The following is a 23,472-nucleotide window of genomic DNA, read 5'->3' as shown; positions in this document are numbered from 1 at the left end:
AATGGGCCCCACGGGCTTTCAATTTGGGAGCGTGGATTGATGACAACGGGGCCCTTAGTTGAGTTCTGGCATTGTTTCCACTTATCTATGCCAGGCTCCTCACTTTCATGTATCCTAACCGACTTCCGTTGGTCAATTCTTCTTCTTTTCCGACCCCACGGTATTCGAGAATTTGAGGCCTAGGGAGTCTGTTCACACCCTTCGTTGCTCTTTTTCTTTATTTGGCCGATATCTTCATTTTTCGAACTATTGGATTCCTTCCATTTTTTCTCTCTGATTAGTATTAATAGAAGATGGTTGTCCAGCTGTAATTCTTCTTAAAACAATATTCACCACCATCAAGTCGTCTGTCTTTTTACACCAAGGCCAACTTCCCACGGCTTCATGCAATAAGCACGTTCTGATCTAAGTTATTTATAATTCATTTGGTTCCCACCTCTCCCTCATTCCTGAGATATGCACTATAGCCGAACATCGCAGTCACGAGTGACGTAGAGACACTTCATTTATCCTACAAGAGAGCACTGAGAGTAGGAAGGTTGGTTGATCTCCCAGCTTGAATGCGATCTGTTCTCCTTGACCGTCCTAAAACCTTGACGATGACTTGTGTAAGATCGATCGATCGATCAATCAATCAATCAATCAATCAATCAATCAATCAATCAATCAATCAATCAATCAATCAATCAATCAATCAATCAGTCAGTCAATCAGTCAATCAATCAATGTGTATTGTTCTATTGTTGCAAGCACTTGCATTTGTGAAGCTTCACTGAAATATACTCATTCTAAGAACATAAATTGCACTATACCAGGTGGCTCACGGACGCCGTACTTTCTACTTATAAATGTCCCGCATGCATAAGTGATGTGTGGGGTGTCTACCAACTGATTTTAACAGGGGAACTACTGCCAGCGGGCAGATTACATCAGGTTACGTCAGAATAGGAAGAGATAAGAAACAGAGTCACACTCGCAGCATGTTACTCGGCGCTGCCGGTCGAATGCATCCCTTGCATTCGTAAACATAGTTTTCGACCGCATAGTTCTAGGCTGGTGTATGGTACAGACGCACTATATTTGCTGTCTGCATATCGGCAATGGCTAGTGTGATCAGCAGCGATGAATACATAGACATTATTTTAAGCTGGACAACCTGGTCGGAATGCAACAGAAGCTCCAAACAGACGTACGTCTTCTACATTAATTTTTCGCCGGACAGTATTCGTTTTTGTTCCATGCAATCATCTCTTTTATCGAGTTGAATGTCTACACGAGTCTAAATTAATAAGTTATTAGATTTCATTTACTGCATCTTTGGCGTGTCTACAAACAGTAGCGGCGGTTAGGGGGTGGGGTGAGGAGGGACAGTCGTTCCCACCCGCACTTTGTAGAGTAAATATGACATTTATTCCATTTTAGCCAGCTGGAACTAGGAATTATTTTTAAAAAGCTATTTGTACAAGCCTTGTTGTCTTATATGCTAAATCTTTCCTTTATTGTATAGCGCTACGGCAAGTAGTGGAGACGTTGCATGTGCTGTGAGGAAGGGTAGTAGGGGTACAAAATTTGGCGAGGTCGTGGTTACGTAGTTATAATTCACCCGCTTGCCGCGCGCATTCGTCAGTCTGGCAGTCTCTTTATTGTCTGTTAGTTTCTTAGTGTGTATTCAAATACTAAATGATTATTAATTGCATAATCATGCCGTACATCTATGTAATTGTACAGGGCGATCTGGCCGTGGGATTACGGGTGCGCAGTTGTGAGCTTGCACTCGGGAGATAGTGGTTTCGAATCCCATTGTCGACACCATTGAAGATGGCTTTCCGTGGTATCCCATTTTCATACCAGGCAATCGCGGAGGCTGTACCTTAATTAAGGCGACGGTTGCTTCCTTCCCATAAGTTCTATCTGTGTCGGTGCGATATAAAGTCAAAGGTAAAAACAGATATATTTAATTGTAATTTCAACGCGAGAGAATACCAACTTTACATTCACCGGGCTAAATTATTTCGTTTGTATTATGCTTTTTTATAAGTAAATGTAATTAATCAGCCCCGTGGATTAGGCCTATTCGTAATAATAGTTTTTTTGATATTTTGATTCAATGCTGTATAATATAATTTTCACCAGGTCTCACAAACATACTACGGGACATTTACTTAATAAATAACATAACACATAGAAATAACTTAGGAACGTTGGTATTAGCTCCTGTTGAAATACGATTACAACTGAACGATTTTTTTTTTTACAATTGGCTTTACGTCGCACCGACATAGATAGGATTTATGGCGACGATGAGACAGGAAAGAGCTACGCGTGGAAAGTAGGAGCCCGTGGCCTTAAATAAGGTACAGCCCCAGCTCTTGCCTGGTGTGAAAATGGGAAACCTCGGACAACCATCGTCAGGGCTGCTGACAGTGGGATTCGAAACTACTATTTCCCGAGTGCAAACTCAGAGCTGCACGCCCGTAACCCCACCGCCACCTCGCCCGGTATAATTACATAGAAGTACGCCATGATTATGCAATTAAAAATAATTTAGTATTTGAATACACACTAAGAAACTAACAGACACTAAAGAGACTGCCAGACTGATGAATGCGCGCGACAAGTGGGTGAATTATAACTCAGTGGCCACGACCTCGGCAAACAATATATACCACTACTACCCTTCCTCACAGCACAGGCAAAGTCTCCATTACTTGCCGTAGTGCTATACAAATTGGTTAGCGGCGACGAACAGCATTTTGTGCGTATTTCCGTCAATAATTATGTTAATAATTAAAGAAAATAAACGAAGGAATTAGCAGATAAGATAACAAGGTTTGTACAAACAGCTTTTTTTTAAATAATTCCTAGTTCCAGCTGGCTAAAGTGGAATGAAAATGTAATGTGTACTCCACAAAGTGGAGGGTGGGGAGCGACTGTCCCTCCTCGCCGCACCCCCTAATCGCCGCTACTGTTTGTAGACACGCCAAAGGTGTAGAAAAGGAAATCTAATAACTTATTTATTTATACACGTGTAGACATTCCACTCGATGGAAGAGTTGCATGTATGAAACAAAAACTAATACTGTTCGGTGAAGTACGTATGTAGAAGGCATACGTCTGTTTGGAGCTTCTGTTGCATTCCGACCAAGTTGTCCAGATTAAAATAATGCCTGTGTATTCACCGCTAATGATCACACTAGCTACTGCCGATATGCAGACAGCAAATATAGTGCGGCTGTAGCATACACCAGCCCAGAACTATGCGGTCGAAAACGATGTTTACTAATTCAAGGGGTGCATTCGACCGGCAGCGCTGAGTAACATGCTGCGAGTGTGACTCTGTTTCTTATCTCTTCCTATTCTGACGTAACCTGATGTAATCTGCCCGCTGGCAGTAGTTCCCCTGTTAAAATCAGTTGGTAGACACCCCACACATCACTTATGCATGCGGGACATTTATAAGTAGAAAGTACGGCGTCCGTGAGCCACCTGGTATATTTTAGATACTGTACTATGATATACTTTTCGAGTTGCGACTTCAGAATTGGAAATTGATTTTAAATCATCATTTCCTACGATCAAAAACATAGTTTTCTGCATATCATGTACAAAAGTAATTTTGTCAGTGTGAAAATGCAACACTGCCGGAAATAAATGCAACTGTACGAAATACGAAATCTCGGTTTGAACGAGGTTGCTGCGCGTAATTTATCTATGCATGAAGTCTGAGAAATATACGTGTTTCAATAAGGATAATTGTGGTACAGTATATATAATATTATATTGTACCACAATCAGCCTTTTTAGTCCAATACGTAAGGTCCCATATCACGAAATTGTGAACGTACTTTTATACGATTTGACCCGTTTGACAGGGGCTGTATTGTAGATCCCGGGATGAGTAGTAGATCAGGTGGTAGACCGCTGGCATTTTGAGATTCAGTTGGCAATCAATCAATCAATCAATCAATCAGTCAATCAATCAGTCACCACTATTCTGCATTTAGGGTTGTCGCCCGCGTGGCAGAGTCAAGGTGTCAAGGTGACGGACCCTAACGTCACTTTTTTGGACAAGTGAGCATCGCTAACCTCAGTGCTGCCATCCTGACGGGGCTAAACCTCATTGTTTCCACCTTATGCACGTGGTGGCGGGCAATTTAAAATCCACGTGCTTTTGACAGCTGTCAAGATGACAGGTCCAAACCACGTGGGCGAGGGATTTTTAACAAGTGAACGTGGCTAACCTCAGTGCTACCATCTTAACAGGGCGAAACCTCATTGATGCCACCTTATGCATGTAGGGATGCGGAATATAAAATCCACATGCTTTGTGACAGCCGCCATCTTGTCAGGTCTTAACCACGTGGATATGGATTTTAAACAAGTATACGTGGCTAACTCAGTGTTGCCATTTTAACATGTCCTAACCTCACTGTTGCCATTTTAACCACGTGGAGGGCGCGGAATTTAAAATCCACGTGCTTTTTGACAGGTGACAGGTCATAACCACGTGCAGTTGTTTTGAACGTGGCTAAAACCACTGATGCCATCTTGACAGCGGCAAACCTCACTGCTACCATCTAGGAGAGCGTAATTTAAATGATCTTTACAGGACTTAGCCACGCCGCGCAATTTTTTGAACGATCCTAAAGCCAGGGGGCCTAACCACAGTGGATTAAGGCAAGCTGCCCTTCACGACATGACTCTATCTTGGAGGGGCTAAGGATTATAGTTTAGGATAAGCGGCTCTTCTCGACATGCCCCTTCCCGTTACCATCTTGGAGGGGGTCTAACCTCAGAGGTTTAAGGCAAGCTGCCCTTCTCGACATGCCCCTTCCTGACATAGTTTACATGAAAGCTGCCCTTCTCGACAAGACCCTTCCCGAGCTGATCCCTCTTGACATGACCCTTCCCCGACATAATTTTCATCCAAGCTGCCCGTCTCGACAAGATCCTTCCCGATATAGATTGAATGCAAGCTGCCCTTCTCGTCATAGTTCCTTCCCGACACATTTTCTGAGAAAGGATTAAGCAAGCTGGCCTTCTCAACATGATACCTTCCCGACACTATTTTTGGATATAGGATTATAGTTTTAAAGCAAGCTGCCCTTCTTGACATTAAAAGAGCTAACTCATGACGATCTCCTAGTCTAGTTTGCAAAGAGAGGGTTAGTCAAATATTACCTTTTACCAGATATACTTACGTTATTAAACTGGAAAGCATTGTCCTCTTGTCCTTTTTACCTCGTCGCATAAGTGTTTACTCTTTTCGATTGAGGAGGGAGCGGTAGGAGAAGGAGGATGCGGTAAGGAGAAGGTAATACTTTCTTACCCTCTTCAGTTTTTCCTTTTTGATTGCAATCAGCACACACACAAATATATAGAATTGAATGTAGGGTAAGTAAATGCTGTATGTCTCCATCCGACAATACAAAACATGTTGACAGGTTAATTCCTGTTACAGAGGACAGTTGTTATCTTACAGTAAAGAATAGGATTCAATCTCTGTTCCCTTTCTATTAGAAAAAATCTGTAATACATGCATTATACGATTTGAACACTACAGTCTGGCTTGAGCAACCGTGGAGTGAAGTTGCGTGGTGCAGTGCGTGCCGAGAACATGGTCGGTATTGAACAGTACCGGGCCACGATTGGGAAATGGCAGGTGAAGCAGAGGAAAGAGACCAAGAATGGACGGGTGTTAAGAAGAGTGAAGCGGTGCTGGTAGTGACAGTGATAGCGGTGCTACTGGTTATTGGTGGGGTGGAATTAAACCCAGGCCCAAATACCAGCGGAAAATTCAGCATGAAGGACTTGGCAGCACTCAAGGTGGTAGTGAGTGAGGTAATACAGGAAACGTGTCAATGGGATAAGGTACAGGAAATAAAGGACATGATGGAGGAGCAGAGAAGGGAGATAGGGAACATGAAGAAATGGCTAGAAACGAAGACTGAGGTATCGAACAGGAGAGTGGACAATGAGAAGGAAATAGAGTTATTAAGATGGAAAGTGAAACATCTGGAAGATGAGGTGATGATGATGAAGAGAGAAGCGGAGGGGTACAGGCAGGAGAGAATGAAGAAAGCCGTACTTATATATGGTGTGGAGGAAGGTGATAGAGAAGGCAAGATTGACCTGATATCTAAGGTGGTAGAGGTCATACGGGATAGGATGAAGATAAACTTCAGTGAAGTGGACATAGACGATGGGGAGAGAGTGAGATAAACTAAGGGACGGAGGCCAATTAGGGTAAACATTTTCTCACCCATAATGGCAGAAATTGTGATAAGAAACAGTAATAATTTACAGGGCCAGAAAGTAGGGGTGAAAAGAGACATGGGAAAGGAAGGAAGTGAAAATATGAACATTTTGAACAGACACTTATGGAGAGTGAGAAATCAGGGGCTAAAGGCCCGAATATGAGGTCAGAGGTTGGTGGTGACAAACGGAAGATGGGTTAGGGAGCACTCATTGGCGAAGCTAAAGGAGATGGACGAATGCGTTAGTTCCGAGGGAGGAGAGATGACAAGGCAAGATGGAAGGAAGAAAGAAGTAACAACGAGGAGTGGAGACGAGGAAGGAGAGGAGATCAACTCAGGTGAGAACGGACAGTGCAGTGTGGTTACAAAAGATCAGAACAGTGAAGGGGTGAGTGAGGGTGAGCAGCAAAAAACGGTGAGAGCAGAGTGCAGTGGTTTAGTGAGCAAGAAAGGACATGAGAAGACTGATCGACAGGAAGGTAAAGCAGTTATGAGCAAAGGAAGAAGTAGGAGTTTAGAAGACCTCGGGGGTAAAGTATGTAAAGGGATGGAGGATACGGAGGGTATGGAACGGAATAGGTTGGTAAAAAAAGGAGGAATAGAGACAGGGGATGAGGGGGCGAGAACTACAAGGAGTAAGATTAGAGGAGGAAACTTAGAAGGGAGGAACGGAAAGTTATAACTATATTGGAAAATAGGATGTGTAAATATTGAGGGACTAATGAACAAATTATGAAATAAGAAAATTCGGGAAGTAATAGAAAGTTTCGATGTTGTGGCACTCTTGGAGACCTGGCTAGAAACAGGGAGGGAGATCTCATGGAAGGGGTTTGTGATTAAATATAAATATAGAAGGAGAGTACTAAGGGACGCGCCCCAGGAGGGATGATAGTACTAATTAGGGAAGAAATCAGTGAACTGGTGGAGGATATAGAGACAGATATGAAAGAAACCATATGGTTGAGATTGAATATGGGAGGGCTAGAGGGAAGGGGGAAGAAAATTAATCTAGCGTTCGTATATTGCCATCCTAGTAGTTCACCATATGCAAATAAGTATCTTTTTGAAGATTTATTGATGGACTAGCAAGATACCCGTGCTTCGCTACGGTATTATACTGAAATTTATAATTGAATGGATATCGATTTATATATAATCCGTCGAAATTCGAGATCTGACTCGTTTTCTGAGAGATTACGGCAAGTTCCCTCCCATTAATCAATCTTTCTTTCAAGAAATCGATTTCGTACTTCCCGGGCTAGGACCACGTATTCCACCCGGTCAGTTCGATCCCTAAATGTTTGCCATCTTTCCCTATAAGCATTTTTAATATGGATCAAATTCGAGAGGAGATTCGGCGTGGTGTCTTCTTGGGTGCCTTGGCAGTACTGAACCCGCGGCCGGACTGCATTTGTAGTCGTTACCCGTCCAGACCCGTTTCCAGCGCGGTCCGCACATTTGACGACGGTCCAGAATATTATTATTATTATTATTATTATTATTATTATTATTATTATTATAGATGTTCTGGACCCCACAGCAGGATGCAAGACCGCTAATTGGCGGTAAATTCCATCTGCTGCCATTGTCATTTTTGACATTGTGACCAGCACCATTGTCGCGCGTAGGCAAGTACGCGGAATTTCTGGCGATACGAATCACATACTTCCGTGTATTATTGACCTTATTATAGAGGTGAACAATTGGACAGTCAATCTCATTCCTATCGTTTATTTCAAATGTTTTTAATTTTTATTTATATGCCAGGAGAATCTTCTCCCAAGGAAAAGATGGCTCTTGAAAACGAACCCAGGAAAAATTAAAAATGATCGGTTTATGATCAGAATACGTACATCGAAAATCCACAGCCTGTTTCCAGTCATTCGACAGGGTCAGGAATGGAATGAATAAACAGTAAAATCAATTGGTCTAACCTCCTTTTACACCTCACCGTCGTTAGTTTCATCCCCCCCGCAAAAAAGAAAAGAAGGCGTGTTTCTTGATATTTAAAAGAGATTCCAAACTCCAATTTTCACGTCTATAACCTTCAGTTTTGAGATATAAGTATCCCCATAAAAATTATTCACTTTTTTCACATCTTTCGCACTCCCACCTAAGTGAATTTTCCTGTAACAAACTCGTTTCTTTAATAGTAAAGGATCTTCTAAAAACCATTATCACGACTCTAACTTCTTCAGTTTTTGATTTATGTGTCCTCACGAAAGGAATTCAACTCCTTTTCACTCCCGCCCCCCAAGATTATTCCCCCCAAAACGCGTTTTTCTTTGATTTTAAAGGAGATCCAAATACCAATTGTCACGCCTGTAACAAATATAGTTTTTATTAGATGTAAGTATTCTCATACAATTAAGTCAATTAATTTTTCAATAATTTCATCCCCCCTCCTCATTGGATTTTCCGAGAATACGCGTTTCTTTACTTTTTAAAGCAGATTCCAAATATCAAATTTCACGTCTGTAACATCTTCATTTTTGAGATATCAGTAGCCTAATTAAAAGAAATCAGCACTATCTTCAGTCAATTTTACCATCCCCTCCACCCAAGTGGTATTTCCGAAAACTAAAAATACACGTTTCTTTATTTTTAATAAGATAAAAAATACAATTTTTCACTTCTGTAACATGTTAACTTTTTTGAGATATACTGTAGAGATTCTCATTTTAAAATTTCACCACCTTTAGTTCCCCTTAAGTGGAGTTTCCAAAAACAAATTACCTATGTTTCTTTACATTTACAGGAGATTCCAAATACACACTTTTGACGTCTGTAACATTTTACGTTTCTCAGATATTCTGTAGATCTAATCTTTCAAAAAATTCACCCCAATTTGTCACTCCTGTTTAACCGCCATTAATTGGATTTTCCAAAAGCAAAAAATACGTGTTACTTTGTTTTTAAAGGAGATCCCATATACAAATTTTCAGTTCTCTAATATCTTCAGTTTCTGAGATATATGTATCCTCATTAAAGGCATTCAACCAATTATTCACCCTTTTAAACCCCTCCTATTGAGATTTACAGAAAACAAAACAATACGTTTTCCTTCATTTTTAAGGGAGATTCTAAATACCATTTTTTACATCTGTAAACTTTTAAATTTTTAAGATGTAGACACACTTATTTTAAAAACATACCCCCCCTTTTCACCCCTCCCCCCGTTATTTGGATTTTCCAAAAACGAAAAAATACCTGCTTCTTTAGTTTTAAAGTAGATCCCAAATACCCATTTTCAGGTCTGTGATATCTCCAGGTTCTGAAATATAAGTAGCCTCATTAAAGACATTCAACCTTTTTTCACCCTTTTCCACCCTTCCTATTGGGATTTTCCGAAAACAAAAACAAAAATGTTTCTTTATTTTTAAAGGAGATTCTAAATACCAATTTTTACATTTATAAACTTTAAAAGTTTTGAGATATAGATACACTCATTTTAAAAATTCGCCCCCTTTCCCCCCCCCCATTAATTGGATTTTCCGAAACCAAAAAAATACGCGTTTCTTTATTTTTAAAGGAGATCCCAAACACCAGTTTTCAGGTCTGTAATATCTTCAGGTTCTGAAATATAAGTAGCTACATTAAAGGCATTCAACCCTTTTTCACCCTTTTCCACCCTTACTATTGGGATTTTCCGAAAACAAAAGATTATGTGTTTCTTTATTTTTAAAGGAGATTTTAAATACCAATTTTTACATCTATAAGCTTTGAAAGTTTTGAGATATAGATACACTCGTTTTAAAATTTCACCCCCACCATGAATTGTATTTTCCAAAAACAAAAAATACTTGTTTCTTTATTTTTAAAGGAGATCCCAAACACCAATTTTCAGGTCTGTAATATCTCCAGTTTCTGAGATATAAGTATTCTCTTTAAAGGCATTCAACCCCTTTTTCACCTCTTTTCACCCCTCCTATTGGGATTTTCCGAAAACAAAGAAATACGCGCTTCCTTATTTTTAATGAACATTCTAAATACCAATTTTTACATGTGTAAACTTTAAAAGTTTTGAGATATAGATGCACTCATTTCAAAAATTCACCCCCCTTTTCACCCTCCCATTAATTGGATTTTCCAAAAACAAAAAAATACGGGCTTCTTTATTTTTAATAGAAAACAAAAGTTCCAATTTTCAGGTCTGTAATGTCTGCGGTTTCTGAGATATAAGTACCGGTATCCTGATTAAAAGGCATTCAACCCCTTTTTCACCCTTTTCACCCATCCTTTGGGATTTTCTGAAAGCAAAAAATACGTGTTTCCTTATTTTTAAAGAAGATTCTAAATACCAATTTTCACATCTGTAAACTTTTAAAGTTTTGAGATATAGATACATTCATTTTAAAATTTCACACCCCTTTTCACCCCCTTAGCGACGGAATATCCAAAAATCCTCTCTTAGCGAGCACCTACATCTTAATATGAATATATTCTCAAAATTTCATTCCTTTATGTCCAGTAGTTTTGGCTCGGCAATGATGAATCAGTCAGTCAGTCAGTCAGTCAGTCAGTCAGTCAGTCAGTCAGTCAGTCAGTCAGTCAGTCAGTCAGTCAGTCAGTCAGTCAGGACAAGTTATTTTATATATAAATATTGGTATGATAAGAGAGAAGTTTGCAGGAGAAGAGGATATGTTGTTATTCGGAGACTGGAACGCTAGAATATAGGAACAGAGCCCAGTATATAGTAGGGGGGATGGAAGGTGTATGCAGAAAAGTAGAAGTAGTGAGGATAAAATTATCAACAGCTATGGGGAGAAACTCCTAGAGATGTGCGCTGGGGGAAATTTTTTATATTCTGAATGGATGGATGGAGGGTGACAGTACGGGGAAATTGACCTATGTTACCGAGAAGGGAGGTAGTGTGATAGATATGGTTTTAAGCTCGGAAGGAGTGTTGGAGGATATTGTAAGGATGGAAGTAGGCGACTGGATTGAAACACACCATTTCCCAGTGTGGGTTATGTTGAAGGAAGGAAGTTGAGATGAAGGATAAATTAGAGAGTGGATATAACAAGTACAAATGGTCAGGGAAAGTGGGACGGGATTGGGATAGGGTAGTAAAAGAGGAATTACAATTTCTGAAATATGGTTGGGAAGGTGCGTTAGAGGAGAATAATATTGATAAAGCCTTGGAATTGATGCTACATCCAATAAAGATGATAGCACAGAAGGTAGAATGTAGAAGGAAGAAAAAGAAAGAGGGTGAAGAATGGTTTAATAGAGAGTGTGAAGGAAGGAAGGGCATACGGCCATAAAACAGAGCCAAATCCACATGTGCGACACAGTTCGCACCCGCGACCCCACAGGTGTTGGAAAAAGTGGTAGCAGAAGAAGAATAATTGAATCATATGCATCTACGGGCTTATACTGAATACAGTATTTAAAAATATACAGTACTTAACAAACTCGTATTTTAAGGCAGGATACAGTACATACAGTAGCGAAACAAGAAACATACCTCGGTTAACAACTTTGGTTTGGTTTGTTGTTGTTGTTGTTTTTTTTCTATTTGTTTTACGTCGCACTGACACAGATAGATCTTATGGCGACGATGGGATAGGAAAGGCCTAGGAGTTGGAAGTTGGAAGGAAGCGGCCGTGGCCTTAATTATGATACAGCCCCGGGCATTTGCCTGGTGTGAAAATGGGAAACCACGGAAAACCATCTTCAAGGCTGCCGACAGTGGGACTCGAACCCACTATCTCCCGATTACTGGCCGCACTTAAGCGACTGCAGCTATCGAGCTCGGTAACAACTTTGGAATAAATTCGTTAGTCTATTTTGTTTTTTTACTGTTCACCTTCTTCCACATTTTTTTTTTCTACAGCATTATTTCGTGCTGTGAGAAACAGTATCATTTATATTCGACTGACTCTGTACATAAACCACGCAGCCAAGATTCGTAAATGGAGCTTGTCATCCACGACTTCCGGGGTTGCTTTTGTACGTGACCGGTAATGAATTCACACCCGAAAAACAACGAGGCTTCGCCGATTTTCCGATCACCAGAAGTTTTAGTTTTTCGGTTCTCGCTTCTGATGTTAACTGTTCCCCACAAACTATAAATGCTCTATTGCACAGTAATCGTTGTACAAAATTCGAGTTACAGAGTATTTTTTGCTTCAGGGGAAATCGAGAAATTCGTGTAACCGAATTTCTAGTAATAAATACACGTGAAGAATAGGACAAGCGGCCAGGAAATTGAAGTTACTTCGAGATACTGAAAATTCAAGAAATGGAGGTTCGAGATATCGAGGTTCACTGTACTTTCTTTGTATATGGATATCTTTGAAACTACTCCGCGTAGAAGGCTGTGGTTTTCGCCTATCAGTAGAATATTTTGAACATAAGAATTCTATTCCTGAAGCTGTTATGGGGGCCATAAAGCCAATCTACATGGACCTATCTCATCCAGACCTCAGGATGCGTCTACATGGGTTCAATACTCAGAATCGTATTGAGTCCAACAATATTATCTTGACTTGAGTTCCAGAGAATGCATTTGTGGGGTTAAAAACTGTAAAATGTGGTGTCAGTGATTCTGTGTTAACATTTAATAATGGGAACGTGGGAAAAATAAGAATGATAATGCATCTCACCATCAATCATGGCTGTCATACAATTAAGGGACTGCAACATTCAGACAAATTAAGAATTGCCAAAGCACACCGTGCAGCCAAGTTAATTACCAAAGAAGCAAGGTCATCCCGAAGGAAAATGTTGTAAAAGGAGGGGCACAAGGGTGAGGATCCTGTCTGAGCTGCTGGGTGATTTTGAGTTTTCATATGAAATATAAGTGAATTATTGTCGTTTTAAATTTTAAACTTCATCATCTCAAAATGGCTTGTTTTACACTTAAAGTTCCTATAACTGAAAAACTGCTTGTGAAAGCTACATGAAACTTTGTGAGCTGCTTTATTATATCTTATTACCCACACCGAAGCATAATTACAGCATAGATTTGCATAGACATTAAGTTAGAGGTTTAAATTTACAACTATTTTGTGTACAAATTTGAATATTTTAAAAATTAATATATTTGGTTTTTTAAAATCTTATTTCTTAATTCTACTTCAGCACACATAAACAGTAAGCAAAAGTTAGCTGTAAAAATTACAGAGTCTTATCTTCATTGGTCCCAAAGATAAAGAAACATAAAATTGGCTTAACCGGAGTACCCGAAGAAAATCCCTGCCCCGCCTCTGCTTTGTCCTGCTCAAATCTCACATGGAGTGACCGGGATTTGAACCACGAAACCCAGCGGTGAGAGGCCGGCGCGCTGCCGTCTAAGCCACATGGGCTGTAATACACATACAAAATAAATTAAATTTAAAATAAATATAGCAATCATGCAGCAGAATGACGAAAGAGAAATATAGAATGTATTGAAATGTAAAGTGTTCTAAACTCTGCATTATTTCGCTGTGGTTCCTCTTCCTTTGCTCTGACCACATATTCTTGGACTTTTCATTTTGTTTTTTCCTGGAACCCCTTTAATTAATCAATTTTAGCTCGGAACATATATCTTAAAGATTTCTTTTGGATTGATGCCAACTTCCTCCATGACTTTTCTTGTTTCTTCTACCCATTTAGTAGTTGCTTTAATTTGATGATATAGTTAAAGATTTTCTTTGTTAGTCGATTCTCGTTCATTCTTGTGCGGTGCCCATAAAACTTCAGACTCATCTTACGTATGTTGCCCGTGATCTTCTCTGTCTGTCTGTCTGTCTGTCTGTCTGTCTGTCTGTCTGTCTGTCTGTCTGTCTGTCTGTCTGTCTGTCTGTCTGTCTGTCTGTATCGTAATTTATTTTTTATTTTATTTTACTTTATTATATTTTATTTACCTAAAATTCGTAGGTCATATCCCTAGGATGTTTTCAACATTGAGTTGCTTACCTGAAGAGTGGATTTTTATTAATCTTTGTTTATAAAACGTGACAATACATTGCATTATTTCCACCTGCTACAATTAAATGTGTGTTAGTTATTCATAGGTTTATACATTTAATTCGAGGGGGCCTGAAGTTTCATTTTGGCAGGCGGGTCCTTTTCGCATTCGTTATGCCCCCGGCCCCAATCCCGTACCGGGAAATGGGACAAAAGGGGGAAGACATACATCTCCAGGCTGTTTCCTTAATATTGTAAGTAATAGAATTGTGGTGAATAACTTAGTTCTTGTCTTGCTCCATAGTGCGTAAAATAACAATGCTTGTTGTTACAGTGCCCTCCTTCCTGCCCGGAGCGCCGGTCACCAATCTGACAGTAAAGGCTGAACTACTCTCTCACTCTATACATCTCCGAATCAGCTGGATACCACCTACTAGTAAGTATACAAGAAATTTACTCTTAGTTTTGTGCCAAAATTACAACTAATTTCATTGGCATTCGGCATGATTATAAGTTCTAAGTCAATTATTGTTTTGTTCCTTGATACTGTGGCGGCCTCGAGTATTAATATATGTGTATAAACTCATATAGGCCTATGTTTATAAAATCCTTGAACTTTGTTTATGTTTCGAAGACTTCTGCATATTGATGTTCTGTGCTTCTGTTATTATCTATATTCTCTCTGATTATTATTCATGTTTTACGTTCGTTCCCCATGATACGTAGAGTGTTAATTAAACACATAAATACACCATCCCTTTTCTATTATTCATTGAAGTACATAACCATCATCAATAACTACATTGGTGATTCCCGACGTCGCCCGACGTGATATTAAAATACGGCGCGGAACACATGTTGTGGTTAGTCAAGTGTGAAAATGGCCGATGCCAGCAACGAAACAAATTCACCGCCAACAACAGTATGGAACGAAGCGGGTATTGCTCGCATTTCAGTGAAGATTCCGCCCATCTGGAAGAAAAACATAAAGGTATGGTTTCTTCAAGTTGAAACACAGTTTACTACGTTGGGTATCACTAACAAAACCACGAAATTTAATCATGTTGTTGCGTCATTAGAAGCGGATATTGTGGAATTAATTTCCGACTTTTTTTCTCGACCATTATCTACCACTCCGTTCACAGACCTTAGAGAAAGACTAATTCAGGAATTTGAAGAGTCAGAGAATAGGAAAGTGACGAAATTATTAACAGAATTAGAATTAGGTGATAAGAAGCCAACTTAGCTCTTGCGTCTTTCAACGGTCACAATTATCCAAAGAATGCTCCCAATCCTTATGCATTACACTCACAAGTCCAACTCGTAACATTCGCTTAGCTCACTTCAATTGATCGGCTGGTGGGCTTGGCTACGGCCTGTAAGTTACGAAGGCAGTGGTTTCATACAATGTTTAAGATGGAAAAGGACAAAAGTAATATATCTAATAACAGAATAAAAATGTCCTGACAGTAGAACACATGAATATTTGGCATACACAACGATAATATGATGCATCGTTTACGAGTTATTATTACATTTTTCTAAGTAGAAGGCAAAACCATGTGCTAAAGTACTCTTGCACACTGAAAAATTAAGAATATTAGGCCTAATCATAGTTATAGTTAAACAAAATAGTCTTTTTTAACCTATTTCTTGGCATCAGGAGTGAAACATAGTATTGTAGTTATTGATGATGGTTATGTACTTAAATGAATAATAGAAAAGGGATGATGTATTTATGTGTTTAATTAACACTCCACGTATCATGGGGAACGAACGTAAAACATGAATAATAATCAGAGAGAATATAGATAATAATAGAAGCACAGAACATCAATATATAGAAGTCTTCGAAACATAAACAAAGTTCAAGGATTTTATAAACATATATGAGTTTATACACATATATTAATACTCGAGGCCGCCACACACTCCCTCCGCAGTGCCAGCGTCCATGTATTTTCGAGGGAAGGTGACCCTTCGACCTGATCTGGCAATCCGTGGTGCGGGTGTATTAGGTTGAGTGCTGCCTGTCTTCTTCTGAAGGTTGACAGTCTTTGGAATGGAACTCGACGGAATGTCCAGAGTAGTTTCTCCAGATATGTCTTCCTTGTTGTCCGATGATTGGTCTGCCAGAAGGAAGGCAGGTTTCAATCTGTCAATGCTAATAGTTTGTTTCCCTGTTGGCATCTCCACCTCGAAGTGTTTGTTACTGCGAGATAGGACTGGATATGACCCGTCATATTGTGATTGAAGAGGTGTTTTGACCGCATCATGTCGAACGAAAACGAACTTGCTCGTCATCAGCCGTGGGTGAATGAAGATCATTTTGCGGTCGTGATGTTCTGTTGGGACTGGTCTTAGGTTCCTTAACTGTTCCTTCAATTTGAAAACGAAGGTAGGGATGTCAGTACTAATTTCTGTTCATTGAGAAATGCTCCTGGTAACCTAACTGTTGAGCCGTAAGTCATTTCCACTGGCGAAGTATCGACTTGCGGAATTATGTAGGAACGAAGTCCTAACAAGACCAGAGGAAGCTTCGAAACCCAATCATCAGACATCTGTGCCTTCAAAGCAGATTTTAATTGACGGTGCCAGCGTTCAATTGACGGTGCCAGCGTTCAATTTTTCCATTTGCTGCCGGATGATATGCTGTCGTTTTAATGTGGACGATGCTCAGTGTGCTTGTGAGGCATTTGAAAAGTTGACATTCAAACTGCCTTCCGTGGTCGGTAGTTATGATATGAGGCACGCCAAAACGAGATATCCATGTTGAGACTATGGCAAATGAAACTGCTTCTGCTGTGATGTCAGCTAATGGAACTGCTTCTGGCCATCGGGAGAAACGATCAATAATTGTTAGTAAATAGCGATATCCTTGTGATGGAGGTAGTGGTCCAACTACGTCCACGTTAATGTGACTGAAACTTGCTGCCGTTGGAGGATAATGTCCCACTGCACTGTTAGTGTGTCTCCAGACTTTACTTCGTAACAGGTACATTTTTGATTGGGATTTTCGTTTTTCATGAAGGTGTCCTGCTCTCATACGAAGAAAATATTAGTGTATATTTATTTATATAGTTGTATTTTCGCCATGGTACGCACAAGTTATTAGCATTGCGGCAACTGCGAACTTTCGCACACTGTATGTAAACTCGCAACACATTTTATTTACACAAAAACGTGCTATACGAAAACAATTAAATGAATAATTTCCACGAGAAATATCATGTCCCTTGAATTTGCATTACTGTACTCATCACGTGAAGATAACACACCTAACCTAAACTATGTGGACGCATTATCTTAATAACAGCTGTTTACATAATTCCTGATGTAATACATTTAGAGAACAGACCTGTTGCGATATTTAAAGTGATACCAACATAGTGCTCCTTTAAGATTAAAAGAATGGACTGATCGGGACCTGTCTCGTGACCTGCTTGGTGAGGGACGAGATGATCGTGAGCTACTTCTTGAAGAACGTGACAACGTTTTCAATTCATTGATTGCCAGTGTTAATTCAGCGATCTGCATTTCTAGTCTTGAGATATGATCGTTACTGACATCATTTATTTTATTGACTGCTATGGTGGATGGTGCCTGCGCGGTTTGAGCACAAACATTTAACGCCGGTTGTGAAATTTCAACAATTTTGTCAGCCACAGTGGCTATGGTGTCCAGATCATCTTTACTCGTAGTTAATATAGAACGTGCGGTAACAGGAAGCCTCTGCATAAATATGGTTTTCAAAAAATCGTCCTTGTCTTGCATACCGGCTAAAGTTCGCATCTCACGGCTGCTCTTATGAGACAGCTTAAGGGCACTTAAGCAAGATGGCGGCTATACACAGGCTCTTATGAAGAAAGCTAGCTTAGAGGCTACTGCACAAAATGACGGCTATACTTAGGCTGTTATGACCTCCTCCCCCTCCTCCTCCTCTGTCAAGGCATAGCTTTATGTCTCTATCGAACAAGTTTAAACATGCATTACTATAACGACGCGATCTTATGCTTAAGGCTAGAGTGAGCACGTACATTTTATTCTGTTTTTAACCTGCAGCGATGACGTCATCATAGTTGTACATGTTAAGGCTTGATCTTTAAGCCCTTAAGCCGTCTCATAAGAGTTAAAGTGTAGTTAGGTCCTTCAAGATAGCGACTGTAAGGTTAGGCTCGCTCTCTTATGCATAAATCCCCAAATCGGTATTGTATACCTAAAATACTAGGGGTCAATGACCTTAGTCAGTAATCGGCATTGCTATACTACTAAGTACCGGGCGAGTTGGCCGTGCGCGTAGAAGCGCGCGGCTGTGAGCTTGCATCCGGGAGATAGTAGGTTCGAATCCCACTATCGGCAGCCCTGAAGATGGTTTTCCGTGGTTTCCCATTTTCACACCAGGCAAATGCTGGGGCTGTACCTTAATTAAGGCCACGGCCGCTTCCTTCCAATTCCTAGGCCTTTCCTATCCCATCGTCGCCATAAGACCTATCTGTGTCGGTGCGACGTAAAGCCCCTAGCAAAAAAAAAAATACTACTAAGTGCTGACAGCTGTCAAAAAGCACGTGGCTTTGTTTACAAACAAGAGCATGTGGCTTGTTTACAAATTCGAATTCAAATTTCCCGCGTTGCTGAGTCAGCACTCACGTTACCCGCTCCGCGGCCTCTGATTGGCCCGCTGTTGAACTATCACTGCCGTACTACTTGTGTTGTCCGACTCGTTGTCTGAATGGTCAGCGTACTGGTCTTCGGTTCAGAGGGTCCCGGGTTCGATTCCCGGCCGAGTCGGGGATTTTAAACTTCATTGGTTAATTCCAATGGCCCGGGGGCTGGGTGTTTGTCCTGTCCCCAACATCCCTCCAACTCACACACCATACATAACACTATCCTCCACCACAATAACACGCAGTTACCTACACATGACAGATGCCGCCCACCCTCACCGGAGGGTCTGCCTTACAAGGGCTGCACTCGGCTAGAAATAGCCACACGAAATTATTATTATTATTATTACTATTATTATTATTATTATTAATATTATTATTATTATTATTATACTTGTGTTTGCCCTAGTAGAGAGCAAAATGTTCCTGTTGTCATATAATTTATTGTTTACCAATTAAGTATACATTTTAAACTCTTTATGAAATATTTTCACAGGATGTAATTCCATTTTTAACCGTCTACTTAGGTCCTTTTCACCTGCAAACAAACAAAATAACTTAGCATTACAATATATTAGTCTGGTCTGTAATGTTAGCCCCTATTTTTTCAAAAAATGTTCTTTCCTCCAACTAATTACAATATCATCATTCCATCCTTCCATCTATCTATCCACTTTCCTATCAGTCTAACTCTGCAATTACCCAAAAATCACTTTCATTACCCGCTTACTGTTGATCTCTTGTTCCTTTGCTGGCCCCGTGCTGTAGGGGTAGCGTACCTGACTCTTACCCGGAGGCCCCGGGTTTGATTCCCGGCCATGTCAGGGATTTTTACCTGGATCTGAGGCCTGGTTGGAGATCCACTCAGCCTACGTGATTACAATTGAGAAGCTATCTGATGGTGAGATGGTGGCCCCGGTCTAGAGAGCCAAGAATAACGGCCGTGAGGATTTGTCGTGCTGACCACATGACACCTCATAATCTGCAAGCCTTTGGACTGAGCAGTATTCACTTGGTAGACCATGGGTTTATTGGGGGTTTCTTGTTCCTTCACAAAAAGGGTTTTTTCTTACAGTTTGTCTTACATTGCACCGACACAGATAGCCTAGGTATTTAGATCTTCAGTTAAATCAAATAAGGAAATAACGCCATGATAAACAAAATATTTCTGTTTATTCTGCCGTCTAGTGGGCCTAGAGAAAAACCGAACATCGAAGTTGATGAGCAGATAGCCAGATGGCGTCAAATTAAAGAGTGTCTGCACACGGTAGCTGAGGCCATATTATTATTATTATTATTATTATTATTATTATTATTATTATTATTATTATTATTATTTACTCTAGACAATTATTAAGACGCACCAGTATAATAACTAATTGATAGTGGCAGTGGTAAATATGTCTCAATATAGAAACCAGTTACAGCTTACAAAACTATTTTAAATAGGTTACCACCGATTGAGTTAAGCTAACAAAGCACAATATATTCTAATGTTTTGCTATAGCTGCGGTGTGCAGTTTTCTTGCCCTTCTGATTTTGCATTTTCTCCAAACAAACAGAGGTAGCCAATAGTGAGACATATAAATACTTACAACTATTTTAGTACAGTTATATTCATGTTTTAATTGGTCCAAAGCCCTTCTAAGCAACCTGTAACCCGGATGTTCATATTTAATTAATTTTGTCATTCCACGAGTGAGTCTGAAACCTATTTCTGTTTTCACTGCAACCCTGCTATCAACTAGTTAGACCAGACATTGTAGTTTCTTTAAATTAATTAATTACACTCACTCACTTACCGGGCGAGTTGACCTTGCGGCGGTTAGGGGGGGCGCAGCTGTGAGCTTGCATCCGGGAGATAGTGGGTTCGAACCCCACTGTCGGCAGCCCTGAAGATGGCTTTCCGTGGTTTCCCATGTTCACACCAGGTAAATGCTGGGGCTGCACCTTAATTAAGGCCACGACCGCTTCCTTCCCAGTCCTAGCCCTTCCCCATCCCTTCGCCCCAGGGGCTCTGAACTTTGGAGCGTGAGTTGGCGACCACGGGGCCCTCAGCTGAGTCCTGGCATTGCTTCCACTTACTTGTGCCAGGCTCCTCACTTTCATCTATCCTATCCGACCTCCCTTGGTCAACTCTTGTTCTTTTCCGACCCCGACGCTATTAGGTTTGCGAGGGCTAGGGAGTCTTTCATTTTCACGCCCTTCGTGGCCCTTGTCTGTCTTTGGCCGATACCTTCAATTTTCGAAGTGTCGGATCCCTTCCAATTTTTCCCTCTGATTAGTGTTATATAGAGGATGGTTGCTTAGTTGTACTTCCTCTTAAAACAATAATCACCACCACCACCACCACCACTTCCCCATCCCATCGTCGCCATAAAATCTATCTGTGTTGGTGCGACGTAAAGCAACAAGAAAAAGAAAAAATTTACTTGCTTACCTACTAGATGGGACCAGTGTTATACAGTCTAAAACAACATGTATTTTACTGTTCGTACGTAGAATTAGTGCTTACTTTTATGTTACAAGTCTGAACAACTCACTCTTATATTATGAGTGAATTGAGTGAATGCATGGACGAATAAACACTCTTCTCTCCCAGTCGTAGATAACTACCAACCGGGAAGAGAGTGTTCATTAATGAACTGAATGAGCTTCTGGTAATCCTAGATTCGTACGATGACTGCACATGGTCCACTGACATGCCCGCTGCATGCCCAAGTGCAAACTTATTTTGAATGTGAAATACCTACCAGATAGTGACACGTTGTAACTACAGAGTAAAATCTGCTAAATTCATTGTGTGGTCTTAGTTTGAACCTGTGGACTTAAACTTTTGGTCTGTCATAACTAGACATCGGATTTGTTTTTTTACAATTGGCTTCATGTTGCACCAACACAGACAGGTCTTATGGCGATTATGGGATAGGAAAGGGCTGGGAGTGGGAAGGAAGCGGTCATGGCCTTAATTAAGGTACAGCTTGGTGTAAAAATAGGAAACCACGGAAAACCATCTTCAGGGCTGGTAACAGTGGGGTTCGAACCCACAATCTCCTGGATGCAAGCTCACAGCTGTGCGCCCCTAACCACATGGCCAACTCGCCCGGTGAAAAAATGTCGTATGGCTTTTAGTGCCGGGATATCCCAGGACGGGTTCGGCAACTCGCCCGGTCATCAGATTTGTATGCAAATACGTATTATTGTTTGCTGAGATGTAGACCTTCAAAACCAACAAGGTAGTAGATTTGAAGGTGAAACTGATCGAATTATTTTAATAGTGAATATACGAGGGGGGGATCAGATATAAACGGGATTTTATTTTTTATTCGTTTATTGAAAAACACATGGCAATTACAATTTATTTTTCTACATAGCTTCCTGCTTTGGAAATGTATTTGTCCCAGCGTATGGGCAGCTTTTTGATGCCCTCGTCGTAAAAAAATACAGGGTCGTGTCACCAGCCAGTTGCGCATGAAGTCTTCCCCACTCCGTCATCTTCAAATCGTTGCCCTCCTAGAGCTTCTTTAAGCAGTCCTAACAGATGGAAATCGCAGGGTGATACGTCCGGGCTGTAAGGAGGATGATCAAGTGTAGTCCAGTGCATTTCCTGTAGCTTGGAGACGGTTAGAGCTGCAGTATGGGACCGCGCATTGTCGAATCGGTTGGTCTCGTCTTTTGCGGCGATACGCAACCCTCGCCTTGTTCAACAGCTCGCAGTCGCTCATACAAAAAATCGATCAGTAAAATGGCTTGCCGATCGAAAAAACGGTTGCAAGAACCTTGCCGGCTGACAGTCGAGTCTTGGCTTTCACTGGTGCTGCCTCCCCTTTCCTGCACGACTCCTTACACACATGCATCCTTGACAGTGATCACCGAACTGTGCAGTCAATCTCTGGCAAATTTCTGCCACTGTAACTCCTTCACAAGCAAGAAATTTTCTAATTATGCATTGCGCAGTGGAGGGGTGCACCTGTTGCTCCGACAACGTGAGTGTTACTAACGAAACGGCGGGAAATATCTAACAGCACGCTCTCCCCACTCCGAATGGTATCGTCTGAGCATAGCAGAAGTGCAGGGCCAGTCCTACCAACTGTTGATGTTCAGGAACAAAAATACCGTTTATATTTGATCGACCTTCATATGCATATTTGCATACATTTCAGATTAGTGCACACATTTCTAATTTCAGATTTATTGTGTTTATTTTTTACTTTTATTATGCATATTTTAAATGTATTTCAAACAGTGTTCAGGAATATGTAAAGTAATTAATGCCGTGAACTTTTGTGGAATCAGTGGCCTTGCTCTGAATTAACATTTCAGCTGTGGTAAAATTTCAAGGAATCCAGACAAGAACACAGAGTGCGCTCGCGAATTCAAGTACTGTTCTGTCACATCGTTGGGTGTAGAGAGATCATTCTCTGCATTGAGGCTAATTTTAACAAACAAAGCTATAGATTTATACAAGAAAACTTGGAGAAGACAGTTGTAGTGTGTTGCAAAGCAAATTATGGACAAGAAAAGTGGGGTGTGCAGTGTAAAATGAAAGAGGGGCGTGTATTTAAGTGTGTTTCTTCACATTTGCGTTTTCATATACGGTTTTCTTACAACCTTACTAATTGCGATTTATCACGTGCATTGATTAACACACT

General features: G+C 40.5%; 1 protein-coding gene across 2 annotated transcripts in view; it reads left to right on the top strand.

The window, feature by feature from the left end:
- LOC136872397 (vascular endothelial growth factor receptor 1) overlaps positions 1 to 23,472 on the top strand; it is a 467,496-nt gene that overhangs the window by 271,609 nt on the left and 172,415 nt on the right. For both annotated transcript variants that reach the window (XM_067146225.2, XM_067146215.2), the window contains exon 3: positions 14,491 to 14,592. In XM_067146225.2, coding sequence (XP_067002326.2) covers positions 14,491 to 14,592 — 102 coding nt within the window. The remainder of the gene's footprint in view (positions 1 to 14,490; positions 14,593 to 23,472) is intronic.

Source organism: Anabrus simplex, chromosome 1 (assembly GCF_040414725.1).
Source record: "Anabrus simplex isolate iqAnaSimp1 chromosome 1, ASM4041472v1, whole genome shotgun sequence".
Taxonomy (NCBI): domain Eukaryota; kingdom Metazoa; phylum Arthropoda; class Insecta; order Orthoptera; family Tettigoniidae; genus Anabrus; species Anabrus simplex.
The sequence above is the reverse complement of the archived record's forward strand: the minus strand, read 5'-3'. Positions and strand labels throughout refer to the sequence as shown.